Source organism: Sus scrofa, chromosome 6, assembly GCF_000003025.6.
Source record: "Sus scrofa isolate TJ Tabasco breed Duroc chromosome 6, Sscrofa11.1, whole genome shotgun sequence".
Lineage (NCBI taxonomy): Eukaryota > Metazoa > Chordata > Mammalia > Artiodactyla > Suidae > Sus > Sus scrofa.
In genome coordinates, this window is record NC_010448.4 from 9,561,091 (window position 1) to 9,573,889 (window position 12,799).

The following is a 12,799-nucleotide window of genomic DNA, read 5'->3' on the forward strand; positions in this document are numbered from 1 at the left end:
GTCCTACCACCCTAGAACCAGAGGAGAAAAGCCAGGAAACCAAGCTCAGCCCTGGGGCCAGGGGTGGAACCGCAGGAGCCCTGGCGCGCTTCCAGGAGCAGTGAGCTGCCCTGGGCAGGGTCAGCAGCTCAGCTCTGCCGCTTTCTAGCAAGAGGCGCGAGGCCGCTCACGCACGGCTGCCGCTGCCCGCGCCTGTAATGGGGTCTGAGAATTCAAACCCTACTTTACCTGTGGACGCAGAGGACGTGTGAGGACACGCAAAAAGCACTCGGTCCACGGCCTCACACCCAACAAGTGCTTCTTCTCTGCCCTCCCAGAGTCACCCTGCAACTCTGAAAACACACCAAAGGACACTCACGTGACGACGCTCCCGATACAGGGCTGCTCTAAAGGCGGGTGCCCCTTTCAGGACGATTTCAACGGAAAGCCACGTGGACTCTCTGGGAAGCAGAGCCTGCCAAGGAGCACTTAATCTATCTGGTAGGGTCACCCGCCATCAGTTCAAGCATGAGAATGAATGGGACTTATTATACGCTAACAACGCTCATTTAGATGCAGGTACACAAGCTGCTAACTCGGAACCTACTGAAAAGCAGGACAATGATGTCGGTGACTCTTGGCTTCTGTCCTGATTCAGCTTCTTAAAGACAAACAGAAGATTTCACAGGCTACCTTGAGAATCTGTGGGTGGCTTTCCACTTCCTCAGGTTACTGATGGACACCTCACCTGTGCCATATGCATTCCCACGTTACCTTGCTGCAAGGAGACCCCACCCCACGCCAGGCCCCACGGGAAAAGTAAGAATGAACTCATGCCAAAAGTCACCATGAATGCGCAAAGTGACAGCAGAGAGGGCTGGTTAAGTGGGGGCTAAGTGACCTCCAGAGAAATGATGGCACTCAATCTAATTCCTGCTAGAGACACAACAGTTTAAAACCACATGCAAAAGTATATTCTAAAATACCCAAAAAACAATAAGAGTAAACTAGCCCTGATTTTTAAAATCATCAGCAAAATCCCCATCACCCACAGATCAAGCTGCCGTGTGGATCTGGTTTTATGGGCACCAGAGAAACACCGCCTGCTGCCGTATTCCCTTCCAGGGACGCGCGTAGCCTGACTTTATGAATATTCTTGTCACCTCCATACTCGGGGGTCCCTGTGTTTAACTCTCGGCACATCACATGAGCCTGGAGTCCTGTGGGCTGGTGGTTCCCAGCTGAGAAAGTTAACGCAGCATCCGCACTTGATTAATTTCAAGGGAGGGGAGGAAGCCAATGTGAAATAGTCTTTTGCTGCAGGAACATCACTCTGGATGTACACAAAGAGAAACAATTAGGTATTTCTCTAGGTCTTGAAATAGTTTTTAAAATGTGCTTTATTTAATTTCCCTAACTGTGTATGTCAATAAAAATACATGTACAGGCAGGCAGATGTCTGGAAAGACGGGAAACCTGCCTACGGGGACCCCAAGTTGTGACTCCCCTCGCCCATTACATACCCCGCATGGAGCTGCAGCACCAACACTGTGAGAGGCCCCAGAGAGGTGTGTGTTTGTCCTGAACAGACAGAAGCTGCTGAGACTGATAGGTAAAGACTTTCAAAATAAAATCGCTTCTAGAACTGAATAGAGATCTCGGTAGGCATCAAAGCAACACCCAAGTTCCTATGCAGCTAATCTGGGAGCAATTAATTAACAAAAAAAGCAAAATAAGAGCAAGCTAATCAAAGGTGGTTCTGAGACATTCCAGCATCAGATTAGAGGAGCTCTGTGGTGGTACAAGGGGTTTGGGAGAAAGCCATTTATTCTATTATACGCCATTTCTTGGAATTTGGGGGGCTTTGTTTTGGCAGGGTCTTTTTGGCCACACCCACAGCATGTGGAAGTTCCTGGGCCAGGGATGGAAACTGGGCCTCGGCAGTGACAACACCAGAACCTTAACCCACTGTACCACAAGAAAAGCCCAACGTCTTGAGTTTTTTAAATTGGATCTTGCAATGTTTCCTTTGTAACAACAAGAAGGCCTTCAGGCTGAATGAGAATGTAGGCAAGCCACTGACATCCTTTTAAAATACTTACCCACATTTAAACTAGAAGAACATCCCAACACCAGCAGCCTGTAACAATAGCGCATGCAAGTGCAGAAGGTAAATCTTGCTCCCTAAAAAGGCACTGACGTCTGAGAGCTCACAACTAAAGCACGCGCCACACTCACTCACGCGTAGAGACCATACAGATCAATGAATTGGAAGGAAAGCAAAACCAAGTAACACAGAGAATAGCAGTCCTGACCTCTGTGGCTGGAGACCCAGAAGAAGAAGAAGAGAAGGAGGAGGAAAGGTGTTTCTTGGGATGAAGGCAAAAATGCTCGACTATCATAGCCCTTTACTCAGGAGACGCAGAAAACCGACTAACTGAACTTACAGCATAATGCCAGCTCTCCAGCCACTGAAATATCCAATCACACAAGAAATACGCATTCATTCCAAACACTGGACGGGCCACTTGAGCGAAACCTTTTCATTGTGCTGCGGAAACACCCTCTTTTGGTAAGAACTTGAAACAGTCGCCTAACATTCGGGGTTCAGTTTCTGACTCTCTAAATGCAAGGTCATGGCCTGGGTAACCTCTAGGTTATGACAACCTGGGCCCCTGAGATGGCTCAGGTGCCCTCAGTTCACCCCATCACGCAAGCTGCTGGCAGATCAGTTCTTCCCATGTCACCATCCACTGGCCTCCCTTTGGAAAGTATAAGCCACTCGTTTACTAATCCCACTCCTCCAGGTTATAATGAATAGGAGCAACTCACCTGGGAAAACTTCAAGTAGTCATGTAAGTGAAGTAAATTAAATACGGAGGTGACATGGGGAATGGAAACTGTTGGGAATGAAGGTTTTTTTCATCTGCTCGAGGCCCAAGAAAGACACACTAGTCATTCCATCACTTTCCTGCCACATTCTACAAGCCAATTCCAGGCTAAGCCACCCACGGGTGAAACAGAGCGCCACCTACTGGCATCCACCGGTAGTGATATGAGTGTACATAAGTATTTTTGTGCATATATACGTACTGGGTTTTTTGGCCACGCCCATGGCATGTGGAGGTTCCTGGGCCAGGGAATCAAACCTGCACCCAGTGGCAACCCGAGCCATAGCAGTGACAAGACTGGATCCTTAACCGCTGAGCCACCAGGGAAGTCCCATACATTTTTAATACCATACGACTAATGCTAAAACTGGTTGATATATATTCTGCTTGTTGATTAAATTTTATAAACTTATATTCTGTCTAGCAAATGCTGAACGCTAATTTAACGTAAGACCACATATACTCTAGACATGGGATACAAAGATAAGTAAATGTTTAAGCCAAAAGGTGCTGAATCAATGGCAGGGAATCAGGGAAGGTGGAATAAATACTGAAACAGAGTCTCTAGACCAAGCTGGACCAGATCAAGCTGTGCCCCTTCATCTGTGGGGGATTCCTCGGTTTCCTTATGGAGAAAAAGGGAGTCAGGAAAGTTGCTGAGTCCAGTGAAAGGGCTAAGTTCACGTTCTGTTTACACGCTCCCCTCTGTGATCCCCAAAATATTAAGATCTCCCAAAAGAAAGCTTAGCATTTGGGAAATAAAGATCTGTGATTTTTTCTTTTTAAAGTCAGGTAAAAAGAGCTTTTTGTCTTTCTTTCCACTGATTTTGGTGGAATTCACCTTCACTTGCTCAGGACAGACGCTTAAGTCACAAAGCGACCCTTGCATGCTGAAGCTCTGTGCCCCAAGAACTGTGATGAGTCATTCCCTTGAAAGCACCTAGAGAACGAGCGGCTAATCTGGACTGAATGCGAAAGCGTTTTGCCATTGCATTCAAAGCGGTGAAGGGGCATGTTGGCAGGAGAGCTTTTGCTGCCCTGGGACAAGCTTGCTTTGGAAGAACCACCATCAGAGATGTGAGAAAGGCCCTGGAAAGGCCTTTAATGAGGACCACAGTAACACAATGAACAAGAGGGGGGCGGACATGCACAGTCAGCACATCACCAGCGGGTCTGAACACTGCCAACTCTCCTGGGCGCACAGATTAACATCAGAGGCAGGCACACTGCGAGGGGCACTCCAGCATCAGGTAGACCATCCTTCCGGGGGCATCGGTGAAGATATCACTTGCAGACATGCTGCCAGCCCATAAGGGGGTTGGTCACAATGCAAACAGCTCTTTATAAGGATGATGGGTCAATGCTGTGCTCACTAATTCTGTAGTTTCATCATCAGATGGCACTGCAAATCTCATTACATACTTTAAATCACGTGTACACGGTTTGTTAGTGTTGGTACTCACTAAAAGGCCACAGCTATTTAAATAGTGAATAGGCAAGATCATTTTTAGATAGATTATACAAGTGACATGCGTAGATACTCTAAATATTCTCTCCTTAGACGCTGTCTTACATCACTCATTAAGTGGCAACACCAAAAAAGACATGTTAAGATGTTTCTGAAGCACCGGTGGTTTGCAATTCTAGTAATTACTTCTAGAAATAAACATTACACCTAGCTGAACGAAAAATATGTTACGTTAAAATATAGTCCCCTATTAACTCCATCAGATATCCTTAAGCAAGAATTTAAGCCAACTGCTTTTAAAAAGACAGGATAATAATTTGTTATGCCCTAAATAAAACATAACTATTAGATATTTTCCTGCGCTCGTGCGTCTGCACGCACGCATATGTGGGCATCTCACCAAATTCAGCCACAATGCGTGTATCCATATATCGTCTTTCCGTTTACCTCCCATCTTCGGTTACCACACGGGAAGTTCTTTCCACTTCTACTTTTGCAACATTAAGAGCATTATTTCTCCCGCCTCTTGGTCCTCAGTGCTGTCTCTGTACCAGCTCACAGGATTTCTAAAGGGTCCATTCTTTCAGCCTCTCTCTTGGTCTTTAGGCTAAGAAAACTCTGCCTCTTTCAACTCACTTCCTGGCTGTCATGAGAATGGCCTCTCTGCAGGCCAGGGACAGTGAAAGCCAAGAGCGACCGCAGGCGGTAGGGCCTTGGCGCTCGGTGCTTCACTCCAGCGGGGAAGGGCCTGAATCTCCACGCCGCCACCTTCAACAGCTTGCTCGCTTCCTCCAAGCTTTCTTGGTAGTAACAGGGAATACCACCCAAAGACTCACATGTGAGCAACGGATAAGGTGCAAGCCCAGGTGGTGGCACACAGCAACTGCTCAACAAGTGGTACGTCCTGCTGTCACCATCGTTGTCGTCATCTTACCGTAACTATCACGATTTTCTTTCACGGCCGCATTCAGAGCACATGGAAGTTCCTGGGCCAGGAATGAATTTGAGCCAGAACCACGCCAAGGCCAGAACCTTGAAAGCACTGCATCCGACTGGGAATCAAACCTGAGCCACTGCAGTCGGATCCTTAACCCACTGTGCCACAGCAGGCACGTCTCATCATCAATTTGAATATGAAATCATGAGATGCCCCGATCCATAGCCAGGCCTGCAATGTATTTTTTTTTTCCTTCAGCTCCCGTCTCACCTGAAATCCATGTTCATTGCTCGAGCCTTTGCTGTAACAAGGATCCTACCTGGATTTAAAACCTGGAACTTTGTACATCATGACGTTTTGGCACGTATTTGATTTTTTTGAAACACGGCACTAAAACCTTGTTTGGCTTGATTCCTGAGGTTCTGAAGCACCCTCTTCCACCTGTCCCTGGTCCTGGCCCCGGCCCTCACGGCTGCAAGGTCATCCTCCCCTCCTGCTTACAAGCTCACCTCCTGCCCATCATCTCCCCGAGACAGCTTCGCCCGACGACTCTCAGGTCCACCCCCAGGGCAGAAAAGCACTATGCTGGGGCGGTCCCACCTTGCCTCACTCTAAGCTCCTTCCCATCTCCAGCCCTTTGAACGTAAGCACCCAGAGGCCAAGGAAAAGGATGTGCTCACTTTCGAATGTTCTGCCCCAACGTCAGCACGGGATGAACGCTCCTTGGATGGGCCCAGAGCCAACGGTTTGCGAGCAGAAATTTTCAGAGGGGAGATTCTGACAGAGTGAGCGGTGACCCCACGAGGGGGTAAACCTGGGCCACTATCAGCACTTTAAACAGGGAAATTCATCCAAGAGGAAACGAGCAGAGGACACGGCCCATGATGAGAGGTCTGTTTCGTTGAACTTCTGTTTCGGACACGCACACACACACACGTCACACACAGAGACACATACACGTGCACACGCCTAAGTGTACACACAGTGGGCTGCGACCTCAACAAGTTGGCAAATGAACGACTCTGAAAGACACTGTTCTGGAGGAACAACAGGAGGGACGCCCTGATCTGGCTTTGATTACTTGCTCTGCCGCGACACAGAAAAGGCAAGAGACCCCAAAGTCAACCAAGGCTTTGGAAGTTTGGGAAAGAATCTGATCATCAACATGTACAGAGACCAAGTCTGGCTAACTGAGAAACCCGACAATACTGGAATGGACCTGCAGAAGAATTTCTCAGAGGTCAGCTAAGAAACAAGGGTTGGTCTTTTAGCAAATGAAGAACACATATTTCTGGTTGAAACAGCCATCACAAAGAGACGCCAAAAAAAAGGGGGTCCTGGGAAAAGGAGTTCAGGCACACAAATTTATGAAAAAGCAACAACATAACCATCTTGTACCGTTTACAACTCGATCAGGTATTTCACTGACTTAATGGAATTCACCCTGTATTGGACTCCCATGAAAAAAATTGATCAGTGTTGATATGGTTCTGATTAAAATGTTTTATTCATCAACACAGAATTTTTTAAAGGCTTTAGGATCCAAATAGTGGGCTGAACCTGCTGGCTTTCTCTCCTCCTCCTCCACTTCACAAACAGAGTTTCTAAGTACACATGCCGATCTGCCTGATACAGCAACAGACAAACCCACGTACCGAGTTCCTGCTGTCAGCATGGGGCCTCGTGCGTTGCCCTCGCTCGGTCCCGCTGTCTTTCTCAACCAGCCCCAGTTCACCGAGTACTAAATACAGAAACTCTTCACAAAGGTAGGTTTTAAGATACGAATAGCTTCCTGGAAAACAATACTGGGCACAGGGGAAAAGACCAAAAAAAAGGGACAAATATCTACTGACCCGGCCCTTAAAGAGCTATGAATCAATATACACACATACTCATCCATGTCTGATTAAAAGTCTACTATTCTGGCAACAGGCACGCTGCTCACAGCAATTGTAACTACTATTATGTAAATCACACAGAGAAAAAAAAAAGGTGAAAGGTTTATAGTTCTGAAGAGCAGATGCTTTTGCAACACTTTTTTCAAAGGTGTTGTACAATCTCTTTGGTTAAACATGGACCATACAGACCTATGTCCAAAAGTACATACGGAGAGAAAGTTGCTTTGGGGCCAGTGTTATTAAGAGAATCACTGGAATATGCCTCTACTTCAAACTAAATCATGTTATTAATTCATATCGAAGCTGCTTCCAAAAACAGGTTTAAGGTGACTTGAGAACAAGCGTAGAACAAGGGAACAAAATGTATTACAGTCACTAAAGACCAAAGGAAGCTGAAAGGCCATCATGAGCATTAATATGATTTGAAAAAGCACAAAATCGGACGAGGAGCTGCAACAATACATTGTTATAATTGCATTGTCAAGAGGAAGATACTGTGGCAGCTCCTCAGGGGTCTTGCTGGGAGTTCAGAGTTAAAGGGCATTTCTCATGAGCAGTGGCTTGATACGTTTGGGGGCCAAATGACAGACAAGATCTTGGACAAGAGCTCCCTACATGTCCTTAGATGGCAGTGAGATTTCAGGAAAGGTCCCACTGACTGGAAGGATACAGAGAAAACCAGCACATGCCATAGGGTTGGCCTGTGCCCTCGTCCTCCAACAACCTCAAGATGTGGAAACTAGTTTCCCCTTGTGGCAGAGATGAGGACAAGCCCAGGTCCACAGAGGTAGCGTCACTTGCCCGTGATGACGGGGGCATCAGGAAGAAGGGCCAGGACTCGGAAGCCCATGCCTGGCCTGAGACACTGCAATGCATTCTTCTTTTGCACGACAGGCCCCCGTGCTCTCCTCTGCCCACTCGCCTCATTCAGTTAGAGGGGCGGTGGGCACTGAATGGGTCAATGCATGGGAGGAACAGAGAGGGGGCTCTTGGCACAGGTGAGCGCTGATAAACAGGAGCCATGGTTCCCGTCGATGTTGGCTGCTCTGTCCTGGGAGCCTAGAGAACACACACTTACACAGGGACCACTCTCAGCGAACCTCCCCCTACTCTGAATACGTGTCAGATCCACACGCCACAGACCATCGCGGAGGCTGCCAATGGACAGGTGGGCTTGGCAAAGATAAGCCAAATTTCTAACTTGTTTTTGATTCCAGCTTTGACTAAAAAAGGCCTCCACTCTGGGTTCGAACATGAACCCAGCAGAGCCTTGAACCTGGCACTGAGAACAAGGGGCTTCGGGCAATGTAGCACACAAGCTTACGGCTGATGGGGAAAACACACGGCGGCAGAAAAGAGATCCCTTCAGGCTCAGCAGACAGGAACCCTCTGTGATCCCCCCTCTTCACCCATAAGAAACAGGCAGCCCATCGCCAATGGCTGCAAAGGAGACAATGAGAGAAGACCCCTCTCATTTTCATGACTGGGTGTGCTCCAGAATCTCCTTTTGAAATACGCTGTAACTCTTTTTTTTCTTTGCAACATCTTGGTGTCTTCTCTCTGGGAAATGTGCCGGGGTTGATGCTGAGATCTCAGCATTCTAACTGTGTGACCTGGTCTTTCACCGACACAGAGCATCAGCAAAGAGACGGATGGCACTCAAGCATGCCAGCACGCCAGCCAGGGAAGGTGCGGACGCTGTAAGAAGTAAAAACAGACTGACTGCAGTCACCTGCCTAGAATATTAAAAATACATTAAAAAAAATTCTAACCTTCCTAGGTTTTACAGGGCTTTTTTTTTTTTTTCTTTCTTTCTTTTAAGGAGTGAGAATACTAAGAAAACATTATGAAGGTCTCAGTAGTTGATATACAGTTATTTTTTTTGGATCTCGCAGATATACTTTTTATAACTTTTCTGTGAAAGGAGGGACTCTCTGGCTCAGATGACTTGGACACTCTTACTGTTTATTCTTCCCTTTTTTGAGCAGTCAGGAGAGATTTCTCTTAGTACTTCAAATAAATAAGATATCCAGCTGAACAAACACCATGCACTCCCGTAGATGACTTTGGCTTCATAAAGAATATTTCACTTTCTTTTTTTCAAAAATGTAAATGATTAAAGAGACCCCATCGTATGAAACCCAAGGATAAAATGTTTCCAGTGAGGGAGAGCCTCTACAAGGTGCTACATGGAGAGAAGCAGAAATCCCCAGCTTGGTAAAAAGCCTCGATATTTCATAGGGGAAATTGGAATATTACTAAATACGCTAGTCTATTACACGTTTTAACAGGAATAGTGTTAGAATATGAAAATCAAACTTCACATTCAAAAATCTGTTTTCTGCAAATAGCAAAATAGAAGTCTTCCTTCTTAGATTCCTATTAAAAACAAAACAAAACAAAACAACAGACCACCCAAACTATAACAACCAAAATTATGGAGACAATTCATAGTCTGGAATAAGAATAACATTCTACAGGGCTTTGACATGATTGGTGAACCTTATCTACTTTTATGGCTTAAAAAAAAAAAAAAAAAAAAAAAAAAGACCAGAATCTCCGGTCAATTTTTTAAACTCAATCCAAATCTTGGGAATAGGTGTTTCTTCAGAAAGAAAGTGTAGGCCACTGATTAACATTCCTCTCCAACCCCTACTAAAGCAGCATGAAAATAAATACTTGACTTTAGAAACATAATCCACGGATTTCTTTATTCTTTTCATATCCTTTCTTATTAAAGGACTAAATCTTATCTCCCATCATGAGACAAAAATGCATAAATATATACATGTTTTTTTTGAAATGGGTGCATCTGGTACCTCTCAGCTCAGAAAGAGGAAAGACAAGAACACAGCAAGGATGAAACAGGAGAACAGCAAGCCAAGATACCGGCACTGGTAACAAACACTGCGGCTCGAGGCCAAGAACCAGCAAGGTCTGGGAGTAAACTGCCACCAAAAGGCACCGCCCCAAGAAGACCAAATAAAACTGGCTTTTCAAGTGTGACAGGCAGACTCTAAGACAGCCCTGACACCCCTTGCTTCCCGGCAGTGATCCTGCAGTGAAATCCTCTCCCTGGGAACGTGGCTCAGGCCCACTGCCTTGCCTGGAACAAAGAGAACTGGCAAAAGTGAGGAGAGGGCCATTCGGTGCGCCTGGTCACACAGGGCTGTGCCACCTCCGGGTCGGTGGACTCTCTCTTCTCTTTGGCTCTCATACTTTCATAAAGCAAGCTGTCACAACGGGGGAGCCGAGGCGGCAAGGGACCAAGAGAGAGGCCTCCAGCCAACAGGCAGAGAGGAACCAAGATCCTCAGCCCACGAGATCACGGGACCTGAACTCGGCCGACCAGCCCAGAGCTGGGAAGCAGGCCCTTCCTCGGCTGAGCCCTGAAGTGGAGACAGCCTGGCTGATACTTTGACTGCAACTTTCAAGATGACCCCAAAGCAGAGGGCCTGGGTCCCAGACGCACAGAATCTGAGAGAGAGGTGGGGTGTCATATTTATTCAAGGGCACAGGCTGAAATAGGTGCTTACAGGGAAGAAGAGACCTATGGACTAGGTTAGCTTAGGCCCTGATCCAGCCCAGGACTGCCATGCTCCCCTCCACCCCAAGCTGGCAAGTGTGGATGGATCTACGTTTCACAGTGGGTCCCCCCCACTTCCTGCACCGCCCCCCGGCTCATTACTCAGTTAACTGAGATGCAATCAGAGTAACTGAAAGTTTGGAACCCTGGGGTTCAAAAGATGCACAAAAGGATTCTGGAGCTGAAACAGTATCTTTGGAATCTTCTAGGCCAGTTACTCCCAAGAGGAAGCCCAGCATTTTCAACAGTGGGAACAACGGCCAAGGCAGCCCTGAAGTGGTTTTCCCTGAAGTCGAAAGCACTCAACTGAAAGGGCTGCTTTTTGTCTCATGATCATGTCCCGCCTATGGTTTTTGGCATTAAAATGTCCATTCTTTGATAAAGTGCTGGCGACAGTCTACGGCGGCGGTGGTGGGTTTGCTTCTCATCTGGAGGTTGCAGAATAAAAGGGGTGAAGCTGCATTCGTCTCCTTTGTAAAAAAGCTCCTTTCAAACTCCACTGTACAATACGAAACCTGTGGGACAACTCATCTTGCTTAAGTGACTCACTTTACGGATAAGAAAAATGAGGCCCAGAAAGAGCACGTGCCTTGCTCCGAGACACACAACTGCGTGATTCCAGCAAACTCTGAAATGACATCTCATGGGACAAGACAGAAAGACGCCACCCCGCAAGCAGGGAGGCTGGCACTTAGTAGGTCCTCACGGAACAGGGGGACACATCGCCCAGTGATTTTCAACATATTCCTTTACAGAGTTGTAAGGGGGAGCGAGGGTGTGGGTTGCAGCTTCTGAACCGTTCGGACCCCAGATTCGGGTTCTGGTTACAGCCGCTGGAAAAACATTACCTTCCGCCTCAGGAGGAAAAATCAACATGTCCCATGTCCGGTGAGGGACATGAAAATCAAGGTTCAGAGAAGAAACGTTTCAGAAACATCATCGCGGGGCCATGCAAGCTCCTGGCGTCTGCTGAATCGCGCTGGCCTCCAAGATTGAAACTGCGCTGCGGCCAAAAATCACTGGAAAGAAGTATGAAATTGGAGAAAAGGGAACCGGAGGGGAGGATCAAAGAAGGCAGCGCTGACTTAAAAGCAATAAAAGAGCGGGGCAGAGAGTGAGAAAGAGGCTCTGCGCTCCTCAAGGGCCGGCGGGGATGCAGAAGAAAAGGAAACGAGGAAGATAAAACTGGGGGAATTTCACATCTTGGTTAAATGTTCATTAAATAATTTGTCACACTTATTAAGGCCAGATAGTCACTTTCTCCCCTCTCGGGCGCTCATTCGGGAACAAAGGCCTAACCAGACTTAAAACACTGCAAAGAAAAGAAAAGAAAAGACAGCCATGCCAAGCCCCCGCCCCACAAAACCAGGCATGTTTGCCTCTTTGTTTCCAACAAGGAAGAGGGACTCTGCTCAGAGCCAAGGGATACTGCTGGTGGCTTATAACGGGCCACTGGGAGGGTTCAGGGCAGGCGCCGTGAGGCCCGGCCATCCTGACTGCCCGTCTGGGTGCCACCCGGGCGCTTTCTCGGGCGGGGCTGGTGCTCTTACGCCTCACGTCCACGGGGACAGTCGAGCCCCCGTGACGGACATGGAGCCCTCGGTAGGAGAAAGGGCATCGCAAGCAAAGGGAAGGAAAGGAACCCCTTCCTTATCTGACAAATGATGCTCATGAAGGCGATGGCAACGGTGAGACACGCGCACTGTGTGCTGAGCACGTTCTAAATGCCGGATGCTCAAGATCTTTTGTTCTCAATACAGGTCAGTGGCAGCCACGGCGGCTACTGTTTCCTGAGCTCCTCGCACATTCTTGATGCAAGATCTTGTTCAATTCTCAACACAAGCCCGTGAGGCAGGTATAACGTCCCGGTTTTACGCTGCAGTAAAGCCCAAGGGTGGCCCAACCACAAAGGGTCCGAGGAGTCTGTTTTTCAGGAGCATGCGTCCTGGCAAGAGCAAGGCAGCCAGGGAATTCAAGCCTCCCTCAGGAGCCTCCAAGTATTTAGATGAATGAAGAATATGCTGACATTTCCCTCTGAAA

General features: G+C 47.5%; 1 protein-coding gene across 5 annotated transcripts in view; it reads right to left on the minus strand.

The window, feature by feature from the left end:
• WWOX (WW domain containing oxidoreductase) overlaps positions 1-12,799 on the minus strand; it is a 960,840-nt gene that overhangs the window by 650,882 nt on the left and 297,159 nt on the right. The window contains exon 9 of one of the 5 annotated variants that reach the window (XM_021097056.1): positions 1-8,871. This exon is cut by the window's left edge and continues 44,066 nt beyond it. The exons of the other annotated variants lie outside the window; for them this stretch is intronic. Within the exon in view, the coding sequence (XP_020952715.1) occupies positions 8,833-8,871 (39 nt within the window). The 3' untranslated portion in view covers positions 1-8,832. The remainder of the gene's footprint in view (positions 8,872-12,799) is intronic. 5 annotated transcript variants of the gene reach the window in all.